General features: G+C 39.5%; 2 protein-coding genes across 5 annotated transcripts in view; one reads left to right on the forward strand and one right to left on the reverse strand.

Moving 5' to 3' along the window:
- NRDC (nardilysin convertase) overlaps window positions 1-4,320 on the forward strand; it is a 29,878-nt gene extending 25,558 nt beyond the window's left edge. Inside the window, exons 26-32 of the mRNA XM_026853880.1 lie at window positions 486-533; window positions 894-946; window positions 1,559-1,642; window positions 3,093-3,183; window positions 3,490-3,606; window positions 3,792-3,881; window positions 4,103-4,320. Coding sequence (XP_026709681.1) covers window positions 486-533; window positions 894-946; window positions 1,559-1,642; window positions 3,093-3,183; window positions 3,490-3,606; window positions 3,792-3,881; window positions 4,103-4,300 — 681 coding nt within the window. The 3' untranslated portion in view covers window positions 4,301-4,320. The remainder of the gene's footprint in view (window positions 1-485; window positions 534-893; window positions 947-1,558; window positions 1,643-3,092; window positions 3,184-3,489; window positions 3,607-3,791; window positions 3,882-4,102) is intronic.
- A 790-nt stretch (window positions 4,321-5,110) lies between these two features.
- The window catches only part of OSBPL9 (oxysterol binding protein like 9), a 52,788-nt gene continuing 36,900 nt past the window's right edge, over window positions 5,111-20,998 (reverse strand). For 3 of the 4 annotated variants that reach the window (XM_026854449.1, XM_026854452.1, XM_026854451.1), the window contains 16 exons: window positions 19,528-19,566; window positions 16,465-16,558; window positions 15,831-15,932; window positions 13,508-13,667; window positions 12,721-12,833; window positions 12,439-12,557; window positions 10,944-11,029; window positions 10,526-10,700; window positions 8,957-9,041; window positions 8,578-8,688; window positions 8,140-8,203; window positions 7,893-8,033; window positions 6,964-7,042; window positions 6,542-6,633; window positions 5,957-6,092; window positions 5,111-5,846 (listed from right to left, as the gene is read on the reverse strand). In XM_026854449.1, the coding sequence (XP_026710250.1) occupies window positions 5,772-5,846; window positions 5,957-6,092; window positions 6,542-6,633; window positions 6,964-7,042; window positions 7,893-8,033; window positions 8,140-8,203; window positions 8,578-8,688; window positions 8,957-9,041; window positions 10,526-10,700; window positions 10,944-11,029; window positions 12,439-12,557; window positions 12,721-12,833; window positions 13,508-13,667; window positions 15,831-15,932; window positions 16,465-16,558; window positions 19,528-19,566 (1,671 nt within the window). In that variant the 3' untranslated portion in view covers window positions 5,111-5,771. The remainder of the gene's footprint in view (window positions 5,847-5,956; window positions 6,093-6,541; window positions 6,634-6,963; window positions 7,043-7,892; window positions 8,034-8,139; window positions 8,204-8,577; window positions 8,689-8,956; window positions 9,042-10,525; window positions 10,701-10,943; window positions 11,030-12,438; window positions 12,558-12,720; window positions 12,834-13,507; window positions 13,668-15,830; window positions 15,933-16,464; window positions 16,559-19,527; window positions 19,567-20,998) is intronic. The other variant, XM_026854450.1, reaches the window with a different exon arrangement.

A 20,998-nucleotide genomic window follows, 5' to 3' on the forward strand; every position in this document is an offset into this window, starting at 1 on the left:
TAAGGTGTTCGCTTGGTGTGCGCTGGCCTGTTCCCTCGGGTCGCTGCTGGTGCTCTGGCTGTACTCCTGTCACAGCCTGGAGAGCAGTCCAGGGGCAGGGATGTTACAGAGAGCACACAGAAACCTCCTCGTGCAAGCACAGGCCCTCGGCCTGAGGCTGAACCCAGCTGGGCTCTCGCAGTGTTGGGGGTTCCTTGAGTTGGGCATCTTCCCCTCCCGGCCTGTGCTGGTAGCTGGGTTTGTGCCTTGGTGATTTCCTGGTGTCCTCACCACTGATTTTGTGGTCCTGGGCTGAGCCCTTCCCCTCTCTTCTGAAGGCCATATTGAGGCCCCTGCAGAAAACAAGATCATTCCAGCTGTCCCTGCTGTGAATTGTCATTCAGTGCTGCGTTCCAGGCTGAGATGTGTGCCACAACTGTTGCCTTGGTCTGAACTGTAGCATTTAACTCCATGAAATCACCCTAAATTCTTCATTTTCTTTCTAGTCAGGTGCCAGGAACCTAAGGGAATATACCCTTATGGAGCTGCTTGTGGTAAGTTGGTGTCTGTGTCTCCTAACTCACCCAAGGGTCATCCCTGGAAACAGTGCTTGGAGCTAGAGGGTGCGAGGGGGGTGAGGTACATTCCGTGTACATGTACCTGCATCTGCTGCTCGCTCTGATTCAACCTGTGAGCGTTTGGGGCAGGATCCCCAACTGTGGCAGTGACGGACAGTGCAGAAGGCTGTTCTTAGCTGCCGACCCAGAAAGCTGAGACCTTAATTCAGAGGGTGCAGCTGGACAGGCAGCACTTCAGTTGTTCTCATGTGTTGTGACCACGTTTGCGTACGGAGCCCGAGGGGTGGCTGCAGAGGAAGGTCACTTCTGCTGTAACACGTTTGTGCTCCGTTTCAGATGCACATGGAAGAGCCCTGCTTCGACTTCCTGAGAACCAAGCAGACCCTTGGGTGAGTGCGCTGGGGAGCACAGCTCCTGCACACCTGCTGTTGCTGTTCCCTAGTGTTTTTACTCTGGAAACCCTTCCTGCACAGTGACTAATTCCTCCATTACTCTAATGGAAACACCAACATAAACACATCAAAACCAAGAGCAGCCATCGGTACGAGTTGCTTTTGAGTCCTCTAAGAATTACATCCATTACCAGTGTGTTAACTCAGAAATGATTCAGCATAAAGTTGTTCCTTCCATTTCCCAAACGAGCTCCCTGTTCCTCAGGGCTGTTTTCACGGACGCTCTGTGGTGTGTAGCAGCCTCCCTCAGAGGCACCCTTCTACCTCAGGAAACTGGAACGAGTTTTTCACAGCTCTAGGTCTGTCACTGATGAATTAGTTTGCAGGAACACAAATACTCTTGCCAGGCTTAAAAGGATTTCCCAAAAAACGAGTGAACATTGAAGTGCAGTGATGCAGGAAGGAAATAGGACTGTTGAGAATTTATATCTGAGATTTTTGTCTAGAATACCAACACTGTTATAACTTGTGGTACATCCTGTAAAAATGAAAATTTAATTGTGCTTGTGGAATGACTTTGTTTCCCTTTTTTCTTTTGTGTTTTTTAAGCTACCACGTGTACCCTACCTGCAGGAATACTTCTGGGATTCTTGGCTTCTCAGTCACAGTCGCAACCCAGGCAACTAAATACAAGTAAGAGCTCGGTGGTAACATTGAGCATTAAACACAGGAGTCGCCCCTGAGGTGGCCGGGCCCCTCTCTAGTGGCCGTGTTCACCCCCTCCCCCTGCAGAGGCTCAGGCCATTGGCAGGGCCTGGCTGGTGCACTCGGGCTCTGCTCAGGGAGGTGTCGTGGTTGCCTGCCAGCCTGGGACAGGGACAATCAGCTGCCCCTTCCTCCCTGTGTTTTGCTGTGTGGAGGATCTCGGCAAATGGCAGCTGTTGCTGTCTGACCAGGAAGGACTTCAGCACAGGAAATTCATGGCAACTGGTTTTAGGAAAGTGAGGCTTAACAGGGTGGCCAGTGGACCTTGCGTGTACTCGGGCAGTGAACAGCTGAGCTCTGTGAGCTATAGTGAGGTGTCACTAACTCTGTGACCATGTTTGTGTTGTACTTTGTGTAGGGGGTGTATTTACGCAACATCCAGCTCTGAAGAATTATTATTGAGTTTTGCTTAATCTTCTCCTTGTTCGGTTTGCTCAGGTCACAGCTGATTTCAGTTTGCTTTTGCTTGAGCTTTCCAGTGCACCTGCTCTCATTTATGAGTTCCCACCCTGTTCAGGCCATGGAGGGGTTTCTGAAATCTCTGAGGGGAGTTACGTAAGAGCCCAAAGGGACTCTCAAAAGCAAAGTCCTGCTTCAGCTTGAGACACTGCTGACCCTTGCAACATAGCGACTGAAATAAAGCAATAGCCTTAAGCTTCTTAAAACTGCAGCAGCCCTGACTTGAACAGGGAAAAGTAATCCAAAGACTAAGCAAAATATCCCACTGCCCTTTGATGATACTCTGCCAGGAGAGCTCCATCTGTTGCCAAGTAAATCCTGTATAGCCTGTTCTTCCAGCCCGCTTTCAGCAGACAGAACAATATTAGGGCTTTGTTCAAAGCTGGGGGTAACTGCAGGTATTTGACCTGCTGAAGTTGAAGGGTTCTATGAAAAATATGCAAGTTATGAAAACTAATACTGTGTTGGTGAAAGTTTAATTAGCACAGAGTGGTGCTGCCTCTTATTTTTACATTTGAATGACCCTTCCATTACTGAATTGTGTGTCATCAATCCCTCACAGCCCATTACTTTTCTTTCTTTTTGTCCTAATCCCATAGACCATCCCTGTTGACATGTGGGGCTCAGGACTGCAGCTGGGGGTCCTGACCCAGCACATGCTGCTGTTGGGCTTATTGCAGCGTAGAGCCCCCACAGCAGTGACTCTGAAGCCCCTGTTTGAACAATCCTTAATAGAACTGAAACTGAGAGCACTGGTTTTATTCCCTGATGCCAGGAAAGCTGGTATCTGGGGAGGGAAGCGAGCCTGTCCCACACATTTCCTTGTCACTTTGAGGGCTGTTCTGCTATTTTATCCTGCAGGTGGTTGTTTTTTTTTTTTCTTTTTCCTGCCTGATTTAACTATTTAACTCTCTTATAGTTCTGAACTGGTTGACAAGAAAATAGAGGAGTTTCTTTCTTGCTTTGAAGAGAAAATCAAGCATTTAACTGAAGATGCTTTTAGCACCCAGGTAAAACTCAGTCTTGAAAAGATCTTCCTTGAACTGCTAAATGACACCCAAACTGGAGGATTTTCTTATACCTCCATCTGGCATGTTTCTGAGGTTTTCCAGACAGAGGATTTGCTCTTAAATCCTGCCTGTTACTCTGTGGTCATTGTCTAAACATTTGCTCTCTGGCCCTTTAGTTAACTTTGAAAGCAATGAAGTACCTTGTTAGTGTAATTCAGGTTTTCTATTGACTTCAGTGAATACAATAGTAAATTAAGGTAGTCTTAAATTCTTTGAAACTAATTGTTTTGTCTTTTTCAAACATAGGTTACAGCTTTGATAAAACTTAAAGAATGTGAAGATTCCCATCTTGGAGAAGAAGTAGACAGGAACTGGAATGAAGTTGTGACCCAGCAGTATCTCTTTGACAGGCTGGCCCGGGAGGTGCGTGGTCCCTCCCTGGGGTAGCAGCTTTACATCAAAGCATAAGTAGGGGGATTGATGCCACACTGATTCTAAAATTACACACTATTTTAAAAAGGGATAGAGTTTGTAGAGAAACCATTTTTATGTTTAAAATTACTTGAATCACCATGGTGCTACTTAAGCCTCATTTCTGTGTGTTTCAGATCGAAGCTCTGAAGTCTGTTACAAAATCAGACCTGGTCACCTGGTTCCAGGCTCACAGAAGCAACAAGAAGAAAGTGCTGAGTGTACATGTGAGTGTCTTGCCAAAACCACCAAACTTTGATAACCTCAGAGAGCTCAGTAAGGGGTGGGTGTGGAAGAGGTCTGTAATCTAATGTTTAATGGGGTGTTCAGTATTTTCTACATTTCTAATTATTACTGTCATTTCAATTGCATTTAAGCATCTGTATTTGTCAGGGCAGATGAACACTGAATGAGAGCCAAATTTCTGGTTTTGTTAACTTTTTTCCAGGTGGTTGGATATGGAAAACATGAAGGGGACTCAGAGGTTACAGCTGTTGCAGAAGTACAGAATTCTTCATCTGGTGAAATACCTCATCTTATTTTCTTGCCCCCATCATCTCTGATGACTAATGTTACTTCCATCAAGGACATCAAAGCTTACACATCAACTCTGAATGTTCTCCCTTACCATAAAATATTAAAATAAAAATGACGTCTTGCCCTGCAGTGATGTGTAATCCAGGTGCTTTCTGCAATATAAACACTACAAACCTATTCTTATTAAACCAGGGCTGTAGCATTAGTTGGGCTGAAGCTGGCCATTCAGATCCCGCTTCCTCAAATATATTTCCAGCCAACTCTTCTCATTAATCTCCTACGTTCGTTAAGAACAGGCACAGCCCTGACTTTGAGCCGGAAGGAAGGGAGCATTCCCCACCACCAGAACGCCACCACCTTCTCTCCCCTCTGGCTGGCTGCAGGTGGGGGCTGCACTTCTTTGTTCAGTGTCTTGTGCGTTGTCCCTGCAGTGCTGCAGCAGCTGCCGACTCGTGGTTACATCTCCTCAAAGAATGTATTCTGCAGGTCTGCTGGAGGAGTTAGAGTAGGTGGGAGGGGAAAAAAAAGCCTGAGGCTTCACTCTCATGCTGCTTTTTTTTCAGTTTTTCTGTATGTGCAACATAGACAAAATTGAGATGAATTCAGATAAAAGCTAGATTTAACTGTGAAAAGGAAAATAGTTCGATTGCTACATCTAGCTACTTCCTCAACCATTATCTAACTTCAAACAAAAGCACTGAAATGCAAAGATTCCTACAGTGTTGGTGAGCTAGTAGAAACAAAAGGCTGTATGTAGGTCCTAGAAAAATTCCACTCTGGATGCTGCAAATTCTGTCCCTTTTACTAGCTCATTAACTGCTTTAAGAAATAGGTTTTAGTTATAAGGATTCCAGTGGGGAAAAAAAAAATAACATTTCACATAAAGCAATTGATTATCACTCAGCTGAAAAAAACACAGTCTTGCTGCAAAGGTTTATTATGAAATAAATAAAAAGTCCATAAGAGAAGTTTGAAAAATCTATTTTATGAAGCTTTAAGATGCATTGAGTAGAATTATCTATGGTTACATTTTAATCTCAAAATAACAAAGTTATTTTGGGCAAGACACTGAAATGCCAAAAGATTTGATTATCATACAGGTGGAAGATAACATTTACGTAGCATTTTCTAACAAATTGTCCCATCAAAGGAATCCTCATATTTACACATTGCAAACATTAGCTAGATTTAAATGATGTCTTGCATTTTTGTTTCTTGTTTTTTAAATATGTAGGACCCAGGAATATTATGCAACTGATACCAATGCCATGGCCTTCACAGTGGTTATACAAAGTGTATACGCTTCCTGGCCCAGACTCTCCCTGCTTTAGAAGCATCAGTCAGGGCTCCCCGAGCCTGCCTTTGCAGGAGTCCAGCACAAGTTACTGCACAGCCAAGACGTTTCTTGTTTCATTTAATTGCTTATCTGCATCAGTAAGTCCAGTATCCCTGAGATAGGAACCACTGCAGTTGGAGGGGTCAGGTTCTCCAAACGGTACGTACGTGATAATGACTATCTTGGTATCAGATGTAAACTTTGCTAAGCCAAGGCTTGAACATTTTCTGGTTTTATAACCCACTTAATGTTTACTGGCAGCAAGTCGTTTCAATAGTGGCTCGTCATAAACCCAGCACTCTCCATCTTCATGGAATAACTAGAAAAAAAATAAAAAAGAATAATCAGATGTAAGCTCTTAATGACTCCACTGGAAAGGAACAAATGCTGTAGGTTAGAGGCCGTTTACACTGTTCAAATAAAGCTCACCCTTGTTTCCCACGAGGTCTCGTTCTCCTTTCTGGCTCTGGCTTCAGCTCTTTGTCTTTCTTCCAGCGCATGCTTTGCAGCTGTGGCTGCATCAATGTCTCTAATTTTTAAGTTGTAGGTTACATCTTTCCATAAGCTTAAAAAAAAAAAAATTTGGAGACTGCTTTATAGAAGCAAAGCGCTACAATGTTGTAGAAACATATTACTGGCTCTTAGTCATTGATATTTGTTTGAATTAACGTAGGTCTCACTTTATCAAAAGGGCAGAAAACCCCCAATATATATAAACTAGAACTGCACTGGCTCTTGCTCTGGCCAGGAGTGAGGCAGCTGCAGTGAAGCTCTTTGCAGCCCCCTGGAATATTTGCTCTGGAGGAAGATGTGACCAAGAACTGCAGGTCTCCTCTTGCCCCTTAAAACCCCAACCTGCTTGTACCTTGGTTCTGTCCTGCGGCAAAGGCTAATGAAGAGCCTTTGTCCATGCAGTGAAAGGGTAAGTGCACCAGTAGTCACACTGCTACTGCAAATTAGTCTGTCTAACATGGGAGAATTAAGGTGTTTTTTTTTTTTAACTAAAATTCTTACCAGCGAGACTCAAAGTCGTCTTGGTCCTCCAATTTCCTTACCTTCTTCTTAATTGTAGGCATTTTCTTGGTATCTATAAAGACAGCATTCTCCTAGAGAGTGAAATTAAAAAAAAATAAATTAGTATTTTATCTAGATTTAAAATTTATATACCCTTACACTCTAGTACACTGGCTGTGCATGAAAAACAATCATTCTTTAGATTCTGTTCTTGCTGTGACAATCAGGTTACCTTAAGAACAAACTGACAAAGTCAGTTCGGGGCTTTTATCCCAAATCCAGCATTCTTGTTATCTTTTGGGCAGCTTCATAAAGTTCCCAACTATTAATTTTGTTTTAGAAAAGCCCAAAGAACTTTAAGGACCATCTTCTATTTGTGATGGAAAGGAGAAAAAAACAAATAGAGAAATAAGCTGCTTTACCCCTGTTGTGTATTTTGCATACATGACACCATTCCATTCTCCTTCAATTGAGCAGAAGGGTTTCTTGTCGTTAGGAGAACTAAATAGAAAGAAACAGTCATTTCTTGGTTGTATTACAGTAACTGAAAGACACTAAAGGATCAAAACTTTATCCTAACTGCTGTAGAGTCTGTTTTATATCAGCCCTTTAAATGTCCATCACCAATACACAAAAGACAGAGGTTCTGTTTACAAGTGTTTTGCATGAATCAGTTCAACTGGATAAACCTTTAAAGGAAGTGCTGTCCCAGGGTAAGACAAGTCTTGCCCTGGGGCTGTATCTGCATTTCAAAGTTTAGGAAATCAGTTACAGGCTTCCAAAACAGATTGAGAGTGATAAGTTTTAAAAGGTTTCATCAACTCAAAGCTTCTTCCCCAGACTACTGGGAAACACAAACACTAGTTCACAAATGACATCTATCAATGTGTGTCAAAAAGTGATTTAAAGCGAAGTGAAGGCCCTCGCTTTGCCAGCATCACTTACTGACATTACAGCAGATCTCCAAGTAAAACAAGAATCTCCACTGAATTCTCTGCTCCAGGCATGTGCACAGGGTCTAACAAAATCCACCAAACCACAGTTATAAAAGTAAATACGTAAAAGTCTGCAGCAGTGTTAATGCTGAAGACATTTTGGATAATTCTGGAGTGAAAATTTACATTTTTTCCAGTAATCAGCTGAGAATGTTTTAGAGCAGAAGGTGAGATGCAGGCCTATTCAAGTTTCCTCACACAATTCTTGGCTATAAAATGGCATCCCGTGACAGGTCATCGTGAGCTACATTATTGGGTGTAGCTGTTCCAGTATTTTATACTTCTGACTGTCTTGAAAAAACACTGTCAGCATTTAAGTAGAGAAAAAGGGAGATTAACTGAAGAAACCTGCTTACAAAATTTCAGCTGTAATTCTGTGCTTCTTTCCTCCATAAAATGGTTTTGTGTGGAAGACGATGGAAGCATTATAACCTGTCTTTGAGCAATTAATACTGCATTCTCCACCAAGTTCTATCCATGGCACAGTGAGAATAGACCTGCAATTATAAATATATGGATATACTGAGAACCTTGTGATAAATATTAAGCATGAAATATTACAAGGCATTACAAATGAAAATACCAAATAAAGCATTTACTTGCCTTCCATAACCATTAGGAAATGTCAAAATATAGTGTTCGTCATAATCTAGGCATGTGACACACCCTATCAAAGAAAAATAAAAATAGATTTTTAAAACGTCCAGCAAAACCTCTACAGAACTTCTCATAATGATCTCCTGAATAATTCACTGCAAACAGGTACCGTAAAAGGCAAAGCGAAGAGCTTTATTTAGATGCTGAGAATGCCTAACGTCTAGAGGAGGCAGGGAGAGTTGTGTTTACGTGAAAAACTGGGCCCTACATGATTTCAGCACACAGAGCGTGCAGAAGGAATCGCCGATTCCTAGATACGGAAGCTCAAATTACATGAAATCAAACATTCCTTACATTTAATAGGATGACCTTAAATAAATTCTGCAAAAATTCTAGTTGCAGAATGTAAATTCATCTTCTATTGTTAAATTTACACACACATACCTTGCCCTATATTATGAACCCCAATAGACATTCCTAAGAATTTTGACTTGGTCCATATGTGAGCATTGAACTGTATCCTCTTGCTAAAACACTCTGCGTAAAATGCTGAAACTGAAGAAAAATGTATTATTAAAAATAGCAGCACAAGACATTAATACATTTGTTTACAAATTCATTTATCAGGAAATATGTCAAAGCACCACATACTTATCTGGCAACAGAGTTTGCAATTTGTTTCTCACAAAAACAGTTTACAGAGAAAACTTCCAGCTTTTACGTTTGGAGAGAAAACGTAAATCCAGGATTTAAACCAAGAGCTGATTTTACTGTCGCTCCTACCCGGGTGCCATGTCTATTAGCAAAGTTACTACCCACTTACTTGGAGGATGATGAGAGACCTGCTCTGCCACGAACGTTACGCTGCTTTTACTGACCCAAGGAACTGGTCCTTCTGAAACTGGCTCCTGCATGATAGTAGAGAGGATTTTCATCACTGACAGTGTTTACAAAACACTAGATGCTTCCAAGAGAAGCTGCTTCCATGTTTAAAGGCTTCTAAAAATGTACTAGTGTGATTTTAATGTATTTGTCAGTTTGCTATTTGACGGGGAATAACTCCTTACTCCTGAAACTATGATGCTTTCTGAAGAACATGCAGCTTCTGTTCTCTTGGTTTTATGTATAAATGTGTTGGGGGAGATGCCTACAAATCCTGAAAGAGTCATGTATAAATCCAATTACTAAGTAATATTTAAATCCATTTCTCATTAAGTAATAAGAAATGAGTGGCAGAAATAATTTTAATTTTTGCTTCGGATAGGCGTATTAATAATGATCAGATTATACATATCACAAAATCATAAACCAACATTCATTTCCTGGGGCGTATCATGAAAACTGTAAATCATCATTAGAAGCAATGGAAGCACAAATACAACATTGTCTTTATGTCAGCAAAGAGCAGTCCAAACATTCACCTCAGAAACAAAAGAAAGATTTGCACAAACTAATTGGGATGGGGAGAAGCAAATTAAATGTGAAAAAGATACATGTTTTATATCTAAACAATCATGTCTTTAGATATACTACATGAGGCTACATGAAGTATCTCACAACACTTTCCATATCATTGTTTGCAACTTCCCAAGGTGAGAAGCCTAAATGGGGTGGTAAGAAAAAACCCCAAACCAACAACAAACCACCCCACACCAGGACGCACTGCAAGTGCTAGAGCTTTTCTCTAGAATCAGTGGAGCACCATGTTGATGATGGTTCACGTGCATAAACTTGATTAATCCTTGAGTCTCACTAAAACTTGGGCAAGTGAGAGAAGAGCTCATACACTGGTAGGTGAGTTCAGATTATGGGAGTGGCACTACTGTTACTGTGTCCTTCACTTCACCAGGCATGCTCCAATAAAAGTACAAAAGGAAGAGTAGTCGCCAGACACCGATGCACAATTAAAATATTATCCAAGCTCAGAATCCAAACTTCAGAAGTATACAAAAAGGTTTTAAAAGGACAATTAAATATACTGGGGAATCTGCACTGCTTTCTGAATTGTAAGTGAAGAAAAGAAACCCCACTGTTAAAAACACAAGGGTTTGGAGAATCTATAAAAAAAAAAACCCCAACCAAACAACTTTGGAAAGAAGAATTCATACTCAGTGCTATGAAACAGTTCAGGGAAAAAAAGAGAACATTTTCAATGTGTCAAATAGTTCTTAAAAAACTAATGGCTCAAATTTTATTATGCAATATATTTTAAAATTCTGTCCAAAGAAAAGGGGGAAGGAAGGGGGGGGGAATTGTTTAAGAAATCACCATAGTTTGTTGGTTTTGCTACTTAAGCATAGCATAAGCCATTTTGGTCAGTAAATTAATAAGGCTTTGGGAATTACTTGCATGCATTATAGGCACCAAAAAAAACATACCACAGGAAACTAACCATATCATCTTCACCTTCAGTGCCTGGTAATACCCAATGACATCGGAAGATCTCGCCCAAAATAGGATTGTAAGGCTTTTTAGCAACTGACCCTTTTCTTCCTGCATGAAAAGCTGAGAGGTACCATTTAACCACTTGAACCATTCGTTCCTTTGGATCCTTCTGGTCACTAATGCTACATGGGCCAAAAGAGAGAAAAGGACAGGCAAAGTGAAATACAAGCACGTACCTCAAATACAGGAAAGCTTTTTGGATGTCTGGTTGTTTTACAACTAGAAGTTTGACTGCTTGGGCCGTTTTCCAAATTTAGATCAAAAACCAAGCAATATTCTTCAAAACTACCAACTTATTTCTGGCAGCCCACAGGGCTGTAAACAGTATCAGACCCAGTTAATGCTCTACTTCAAAAGTCAAATACCTGACAAATAAGTCTGGATGTGCAAAGAAGTCAGCATACATTTCCAACAGTGATCTTCTTTCCAGGATAAAAGTTGGAAGAACCACCTGGGTGAAGAAAAACAACTCTTGCAGATCAAGACACTTTAAACACCCTGCACAAGAGCGTTCTCTGTACTAACTGTAAACAGCATACAAAGCACACAAGGGCTTCATGTGCCTGTAAGCTGATTGTGTTCTCAAACTTACCAATGAGTTCTGACATATGCAGGTCAGTTGCCATCTTCCATAAAATCAAAGATTTAAGAGGAACCATCTCGTCTTACATATATCCTAGTCCCACTTAGAGTGCATCCAGCTACATGGCTGAGCTTATCAAAAGATGTTCTTAATTATAGGAACACTCATTATTTAATTTCATCTATATGTACGCTATTTTCAGTTGTAGTTAAAAGTCTCCTTCCATGCAGTCACACCCTCTTATGTGTCTCTTCATGAAGATGGTTAACCTCTTCCCTACCACTTTTCTTCCCCAACAGCATTTGCAGGTTCCGTCGTTGTGGATCTGCTGTCTGCTTCAGTGTGCTATAGACCCCTGCTGAAAGCAGCACTGATTGCTGCTGCTGACTTTAAAGCAATGCAAATGAGATGCACGCTCACGATGCTTCTTGGCAGCTTAACTTGAGATCAGTAATTTTCAACTATTCCTGAAATTCCCAGAACAGACGTTTGGATCAATTCCTATTCAGAACTGCCTTCTGTAGCTTGCCTGTGAGCTGCTGGCTATTTCTTCAGAGAAGTTTTAAGTTTATATTTTTATTGTCTACTGTGAGTTCCAGATTGGACAGTTGAAGTCATCCACTTCATCCAACTAATGATAGGACTGACCTCCCTCACTTTTTTCCAGTCTAGAATTACTTGTTTAAATTTAACCAAGCTGCCTAGAAAGATCAACACCTTCAGAATGCTTTTCCTTCAGCCTTAAGACAGACACATTCTCTGAATCACATTCTCTGTACTTGCCAGATCTACCTGTAGCATTTTAAAATACACAAGCAACTTACTCAATATCCCAACAAGCAAAGCATTCCACTATATGCTTAACTCCCTCTTTTATTTATGCCTTATTGAATGTCACCATACACTGGAATCTTGTAGATCTTTGTTCTAGGAAGCTAAAGACAGGAGAAACATTAATACTGCATACAGCCTTCCTCTTATCCCAGCTTAACAGGCACTCCAAGGATCAGGTTCAAAGTGAACAGATACTTTCCATAGCAAACTATTTTCCCAAAGAGATTTTAGCAGTTGGATGTATTCATTCTGTATTAATTTTTCCCCTCCCCATAATAACTTCAATTAAAAAAAAAAATTACTGTGCTAAAGAGATCGTAGTGTAACTAGCTCTTAGAACAAATAAACAGTTAAATTATTACTTTAACATTGAACCGATTTACACAGAATTCAGGGTTTACTCCCCTCTCCCTTCCCCGGGAATAATCAATTAGCAAGTTTACCTTTGTCAGATCCATTCCTAATCTCACTTGTGACAAGAGATGCATAATAACACTCTTATGTTCTTCCACTGATTCTCCTTCCCCGTCATCATCTCGATCATCAGGAGGATCAAAGAGATCTAAAAAGACCAAATTGCTTTTGTTTTTCTCTAACCTTTTAGTAAAGAAAACCATTATCTCTAAGTATCTGTCATATACATACGATCATACATATTTTGACACAGTTTACACACAGATTAACAATCAAGAGCTCCTCAGTGTAAGTTCATGCAGTCCACTTACCAGCATCATTTGTCCCGTTAGACATGGAAGAATTGAGGGACTCTGTGGTATCTGGACGTTTCAGACTACTTCCCGTGCTGCTCCGAGTCAGGACTGCAGCAGACCCTGAAGAACTAAAGAAAAGTAATTAATTCTCACACTTCACAATGAACTAACTCAGACCAAATTATTATCGTTTGATATACACAGATAAGGAGCTTACTGATAGACATTAAAATACATGCTGCATGTTAATTCACAGAAAACTTAAAACGGACTGTAGCTGAACGAATGGGAAAGCCTGCAGTCTAAGAAGGCATAAAACAGCTGACTAACTCCTCTTTGAACTGTGCAGCATCTCTCAGAATTAATTTTCCGATTCATAAAAAAGAAGAGTAAATAGAAATTTTGGAGAAAGGCAGTCAACTTCAAAAAATGTCTTTTAGTAAATGCGAGAGAGAATTGGCTGTTTACCAAAGGCTGCCACAAACGCCTGTGAAATACACCGTGGTCTCAGACTGTCTCTGAGCTGGTGGCTTCCCAAGTTTGGTTTATGTTAAGAGTTTTGCCAACATAAATACTTGATGGAATGGGAAGGAGCAGAGGAGGAAACTGCATCCCTCATAGATGACTGTGCTGGGGGAGGGAATAATCTTACTGTTAAACGGGGTGGGTTTTCTGCCTTCCTGTACTGTTTTTTTTTAAATCCAATGTGGTTTATTCAGTTTAACTAACTTCTACAAGCAGACAAGCCACACCCTTGTAGATAAAATTGTATTCAGCACACAGCATACTTTCAGCTACTTACTCCATACATCGCTTTGGGGAAGAACTGCTCTGATAGAATTCATCAGCATCATAGAACTCATCCTCACTGCTCGAGTAAGAAAAATCTGGGACTGTATTTGGCGACAGGTTGACATGGCTTGGAGAGGTAAGACTGCTGCTAGGTGCTGATTGCCCACTTCCTATGAAGTATTAAAAATTACAGACAATAAATACCAAGTTCTTTCAAGATCCACCAGTTCTAACTTAGTAAATAGGATTGTTCAAATCAATAAAGACGAATGTGATCTCAGAAGGTATAAGATCTTACAAAATTAGAAGCAATAATTAGTCAGGTTCATACCAAGTTTCATTTAACTGATAACAAAAGAAAGCTCACAAGGAAAATCAAGAACACAGAACAATAATAAAGTATAAGAACATGTTTTCTGCAAAGTTGTCGATTAAAGGCAAAACAACAAAAATGAAAATTTGTATAGATTCATAGTACGATTTATGATGGAAGGGATCTCTTAAGATGACGATTCCATAATCTTTCTAGGGAACCTATTCCAAAGTTTGAACCACCTCATTATAAAACCAAAACATTTTCTAATACCTACTTGGAATTTCCTTTCTTACAGCTTGTGCTGACTGCCTCATCCTTGTGCTGTGCATCTCCAAGAGAAGCCCAGTTCTATCTTCTTTATACCTTCCCAAGAGTTGGCGGAAGACAGCAGTAATATCCTGCCTTAGCTTGATCTTCCTAAGGCTGAACAAACCCAGTTCTGTCAGCCTCTAAGTACGTCACAGGCCTCAGCTTCCTAATCTTAGTGGTCCATGTCTTTGTACTGTGGAACCCAAAACTAGTATTCAAGATGTGGTCTCACAGATCCCAAGTAGAGAGGAACAGTCACTTCTCTTAAGCTGCTCTTTACACTCTCACTAATCCAGCCAGGTACGCAGCAAAACCTTCCTTCATCACCAGAAGGGCACGCTGCTGACTCCACTTGTTGCTCACCAGGACCCCTGACTCCTCTTCTGCCAAGCTGCAGGTAACCCCACGCAACAGAGCAGGCTGAGGTCTATGCCCATCGTAGCAGGGCGGAGGACTTTGCATTTGCCTTCATGAGGTTTCTGTCACTCCCCTTCCCCAGCCAGTCACAGCCCCTCTGAACAGCAGCCCTATTCTATCCATCATTCTCCCCAATCTGGCAAGGTCCATGTCTAGGTAATTTGAGATGTTAAGCAGTATTGAACCCAGTATCAACCCCTGAGTAACACCAGTAGTAACCTGGTTGCCATCTGGACCTCATACAGCTGATCACAAGCCTCAGGCCTGGCAGTCCAGCTACACTCAATTTGTATTCTACTTATCTAAAACATCTTTTTCCAATTTAGCCACAAATGTATTTGTGACAAAATCTAATTAATAAGGTTTCTAAATTTGATTACATGAATCCTGTCTCACCCCTAACTCACTGTTTTTCAAGAGAGTCATAGCAATAAAGACAAACCAGGTTAACACTGACAGACCTTTTGTGGAAGCTTAAGTCACAAAAGAGGATATTAAGCAAACTAGAGGTATTTACACAACAATCATCAGAAACTAACTAGAAGGAGAGATGCATAGAGTGAGCCTAGAAACTGGAATTTTCTGGCAGGAAAAAAAGCCAGCAGTGCTATCTTTCATTTTTTCAGACTGCGACAAATACTGTTCAAGGAATGTATTAGTAGTGTTCTGGGAAGGAAGGGTAGTAATAAAGTAGCAACAAATCATTTACACACAAAAGAAAAAAACTTGGGAGGGAACTGTGAGAGTTTTAGCATGATTGGAAAATATAATGAATACAACTGATCAGGAAGCAACAGTCAACACAGGTAATAAGAAATATGTTAACTATGTGACTATCATTTAAAAGAAATCCTTAAGTATTACAGAAGTTGTAAACAGATTGTAAACAGCAATTTCATATACATTATAGCAACTTTTGCTTCAAAGCATCTACTGTAGTTTTAAAAAGCCCAACAAATGCTATTTCTTGAGGGGGAGAGGAGGGAATCGATGTTTTAAAAAACCCAAAGGCCACACACAGCATATTAACTGCAAAGTTCTCGTGCTGATTACTGCAAGATTACAACGACGGAGACAAAAAAAGAAAGCTGGCAATACTCCTATGTATTACGTAAACACAGTGGGGAGAAAGTGCAGAACAACTGATTTTGACACAACACTGAAATATATGCTGATTAAAAGCAAGATGTAGGCAATACAGTTAATAACAGCTAATTACATTAGATTACAAACACTATATAGTCAGGTTTTGCTTCTTATACTTCAGTAAGACAATTACACAGAACTGTACCTGTACTATTTGGTGTTGGAGTCTGATTTCCAAGTGATGCTACTACAGGTCCCACTGGCAAAGATGAGGGTCGCTGCTCTGACTTGCACAACTGAGCAGGTTCTAGGGGATATTTTGATACGTTAAACCCAAAATTCACATTTAAATATGAGAAATATACTTTTGTTGAGAAGGAGATTCCACATTATTTCACCTCACCAAAAATGAAATCCTTTTCTCTAAAAGCCATCCAGAGAGAAACACATTTCCGTCATTGTTATCTAGCTCTTTTTTATTAAGCAAAGATGGCATTTTTAAAAACTGCAGATATTTAGCTAGAAAGCATTTATCTTCTTTGAAAATGATAGCTTCATTTATTTTAAGAAAGCATATTAGAAATGTAAGCTAGTAACTTAGAGCAAGTAAAATATATCAGCATCTCCACAGAACTAGAGGCAGATTTACCTGAGGGCTAAGGAAGCTCTGTGCCTCCTGCCCCTTTCCCTTCCTTTGCACCACTGTGGTGAGCATGCACCACTAAGTGCAGTGTGCACCTGTATTGCATATATGACACAGAAGCTGCCCACCATTAAGCAGCCCCTCCATCTAGATTGCTTCTGAACATTTCTACTGAGGTTCTTTCCTCACGCCGTACCTGGAGGTATAACTGCTTGGGAAGGCATCGTGCTGATCACTGACTGTTCCAAAGGACTGGGCTGATAGACTGCGTCAACAGGGTTTATAGTGCTCTGAGACAAAAGAAACAATAGCACATTTTTTCTCAACTTAAAAAAAAAAAAAAAAAAAGCATAGATAGCAAGAACATTGTGAGTAGAAGAAATGCCCAAATGCAAGATAGCAAATTCCTGAGAGAGGAAGTGAAACACAAATTGACAGTTGAGGACATGAGAAATACTTTCAAAGTGGTAATACCTCAGTTCTTTACATAGATTTTACACTAAACTGAATTTGCTACAGATCTGAGTCCTATAAAGAATTCTTATTTCAAGTTCTAGCTTCTGGTATTCCTTCCAATGTCCATTAATAAATACTGCATGCAAAGAGAGGAAAGTTAGATACAAATTATCTGGCAAAAAGTAGGCTAGGTCATCTGTATTTTTAAAAGCTATTTTTCAAAGATTAATTTGTCCAGACCATACTAAATCAACCCATAAATTACAACAGGAATCACCAGCATGCTTACAGCCACGAAGCAGCTTTGTGCCAAAACTCTTTCCAAGCCAAGCTGACAGTTCTCAGTGTGTCTCCAATAGAGGACATTTCGATCTCTTTATGAATGTGGACACTTTGAAAACGAAGCACCAATTCAATTTAACACTCACAAAAGCCACTGACTTCAGTGTATATTCTTGGCTTTTACACAACAAGCCTCTTGGAAATCTAAATTGCAACATCTTTTAATTCAAACTAACATGGTTTTGCCTTGCTTCACTGGCCTGTAACTTTATCACCTAAGATTGTTTGCTATGTATGTTCACATGCAACAACCAGTACTTCGTTGTTCTGGGTTGTGAGTTGGACAAAAGGCACATGAAACCCTTTTCCAAACATCTTGCAATTTAAAACTATTGACCTATGTCAGAACTATGAAAATCTTTGTCGTAATTTGCTAGGAAATCTTGCTACTGTGCTTAAACTGAAGAATATCAAGCACAGGAAGGTCATACAATACTGTCTACTTTTTAAAAAGTTCTTTTTTAAAAAGAGGTAGATGAGCTTTGTCTTTGAGTTTAGTCAGTATGTTTATTTCAACCCTCTTTTAGATCAATATTCAAAACATTAAAAGAGAGTCTCTAACTGTTCTTCCCTCCCTTAAGTCTATTAATTTCTCTTTGCAGACTGAAACAGGGTCATTTTAACCTTCTTCCTCCCATTTTCCTACAAAATGAAAATGTCTTTCTTGCCCCCTTCCTTGGTTAACTGTTATTCTGAACTTTATTCTACATTTAAAATCAGTGAAGCAGTGAAGAGTATTATTTTTATTTTATAGCACAGAATTTATTTAGTTGAAAACAAAAGTATTATTCTCTGGTTATTTAAAAAAATATCCAGTTTAAAAAAAATGGCATAAAAATAGCTTTCTAAATTTTCATTGGTGTTACTAACAAGCATACAAATAAATAATCCAATACATAGACTGTTACTTCTCTGTATTCCAGCACAAAAATCAATGTCCCCCTTACACATTACAACTGCTTGTGCAATTATGCATGCAACACAGGTAGGTCCCTGTCCCACATATTTCACACTTTAAAAATCATTATTCTCTTATTCAGAGTTAAGAATCCTAAAAATAAAGATGGTCCTATGATACACAGGATGCTATTGCTATCTCTAGCTCCCCTACTTTTAGGGAAACAAATAATATATATACAGAACATTGGTGTGATAACAGAAAAAAACCTATAGTAACTCGGATTTTTGTATGCTGAATTGTAACCTTATCCTTAAAGTATTCTCTACACTGCAGTATGGAGTTTCTTATTAGGTATTTTAGGGTATGCCTTCATGGTTTAGAAACAGATGAAGCCACATTTGAAAGTTTCCTACTCTAACAACTCAAAAAGAACCATGCAGAAGCAACAAGACCATCATCCCACCATGGTACCAAACATTGATCAGATTGCTGCCTAAGTGATTCCCGCCTGACCTTTAGCTCAAACTAACACTGACCTCAACAGCATCAAAAATTCAGTCGTCACAATCACTGATGCATCAGTTAATAGATTCTTACAGAAATACGTTTTTCTTCTCCTCAGCATAAGCCAGCCCACTGACAATTAGAATAGTGATTAATCACATTCAGACTATACTAAGTTTTAATATCTATATGAGATTTCCGAGTTGCAGATCCAATGTGCATACGACCTCTGCCTGTGGTAGCGTATAGCTGCATAACCTCTCTTTTCCACAGCACATAACAGAACCTATTCCTTACACTTAGACCTGAATTACATGACTCACCACAGGACAATTGTTATGGTAAGCATGAAACCGAAATCTGTATGTGCATCTTTCCAGAGTTCATACCAGAAAATCATACTGCTAAATCTGTATATAACAGAAAGACAATAAACTTGGGAATTATTGTCAGCTGTAATGAAAACAAACTATGGGTTTTAGAGTTATGTTTTACTGAAACCAATCTCCTATTAAAAGTATCTGAAATGTACTCAAGTGACAAAAAGAGAACAGAGAAAGAGAAGTCACATGTGACTGAAACCAAAGATGATGAAGTTACATTAAAAATGCAGAAGTTATATTAAAGAAGAAACATTGCTTAAACAGACATGATACAACTTTGCATCAAATGAGCAGTGCTGTAGAAAAGACAAACTACTTGAAGCACACAGATAGCTGATCTATTTCATACATAAAAGATACTTCAGATGGAACACAAAACTATTTCTATTCCAATAATTTCCCTTTCATCTGTTCACATGGCAGATTTTTATCTAAGTGTTCAGTCATAATACTGCCATTTAAGGCACTCAGTTTAAAACTGATCACTATATCTGCTAAAGGCAAGGGTGTTAGCCAACCTCAGAAGCTAATGACTCGACAGGAATTTTAACAAGACACTTGAAGCAGTAAATTAGAGAAAGGAAGAAGTATGTTGCAAAATGAGTGGAAATTCAGGTCTCTGTTCACATGTTCTGCAGAAATAAAGGGAGATAAAGATTAGATTTAAACTTACTATAAGTCCATCTGCGTGCTTCTCCTCATTATTTTGGTCCTTAAGGAAAAAATGTTAAAAATATCAACATAACAATCTTGTATGACTTATCAGTTCTGTGTTAAGTGAGAACAGCAAGTTTCTGTCAGGAATGTTTACACTGTCAGCCATAAAATGCTCCTCACCATGTGATACAGTAACTAAGAAGAAACAATCTTAGACACAGCCACTGCACCTCTGAAGATTAGTTTTCCAAGGATCTGACCACACACGTTTGAACAATTTTTAAAATATCCTTTCTGCACTGCAGAATACAATTATGCTTTACAATGTAGATTCTTCCCAAATAGGTAAGAGCCCCCCCAAACATTGTCTGCAGCACCAATGAGTCCCTGAAAACTGAAAGACATGAGGTTCTCAGTTTCTAAAGAACTGTGATAGGCATACAGGTCAAGCTTTCAAAAGCACTTTTTGCTTTTGAAAGGCAGAAGTGCCTTTATAAGTTAAATGTTTCTAACATTAGCTTTTTGGTATCCACTAGATTTAAACATTTTTTTTAGATTATTTACAATCTAGGATTTGGGGGGGTTTGCCTAGAAGCATGCGTGAAAGAAGAGGAAATGCATGGAATAAAAGTGTCATCAGGGGAAATTACACTAGCAACAGACAAATTAATGCCTATCTACACTGTGTCAGCAACAGTATAAATTCTACTGAACACTAAGCCAAATCACTTCTGAAGCAAAGTTCAGCCAGTATATCAATCTGTAACTTTGTTCAGTGTAAACCTTGAGACTTGTCTGCAGAGTATTTCCCCAGATTTCCAGCTTTTAAAGTCAGGAGGACCAGGGGAAGAAAAAAAAAAAAAAGCTGTAAATAGTATTACTAAAGTTGGCACATACTTATATTTTGATACCTCATACATGTTTGCTTAGCTTGTATCGTTGGCAATAGACTGCTCAAATTTCATGTCTGCTAGATGACATTTTTTAGGCAAGGCTTTCCATAACAAAAATGACACTAAGGGCAATGAGTTCCATTGGGTTGCAAACTTACAAACAAAAAAAGAAAGAGTAACACTGGAGTCCAAATTTTTAAAATTTGTTTTCAATATACAAAATTTCCATGTTATGGCATCATCTCCAAGACCTAAGAAATCAAACACAAAGATGCTGCTTTTGTACCAAAGCTTGCTATCCTATCTCAGTAATGCACATCAGCAATGTGGCATCTTGATGAGGTAAGGAAGGCAAGGTTGACCAGAAATGAGGGAGTGAAAAAAGGAAGGCAAAGATGGAAAAATAAATATCTAAATTATAAACGCTACTTCATAAAACATACATTTCCAAGACTGTAGTTTGTTACACTGACAGACCATTACATACATTTTACAACACACACATCAGCAAAGCTGGACACCTTCAACTACCATCCATGCAAAGGGGACAACACAAGGCAAATGTTCCACCTCTCCATCCCACTTAGTTTATCT

This window comes from Athene cunicularia, assembly GCF_003259725.1.
Source record: "Athene cunicularia isolate RWA chromosome 8 unlocalized genomic scaffold, athCun1 chr8_part1, whole genome shotgun sequence".
NCBI lineage: Eukaryota > Metazoa > Chordata > Aves > Strigiformes > Strigidae > Athene > Athene cunicularia.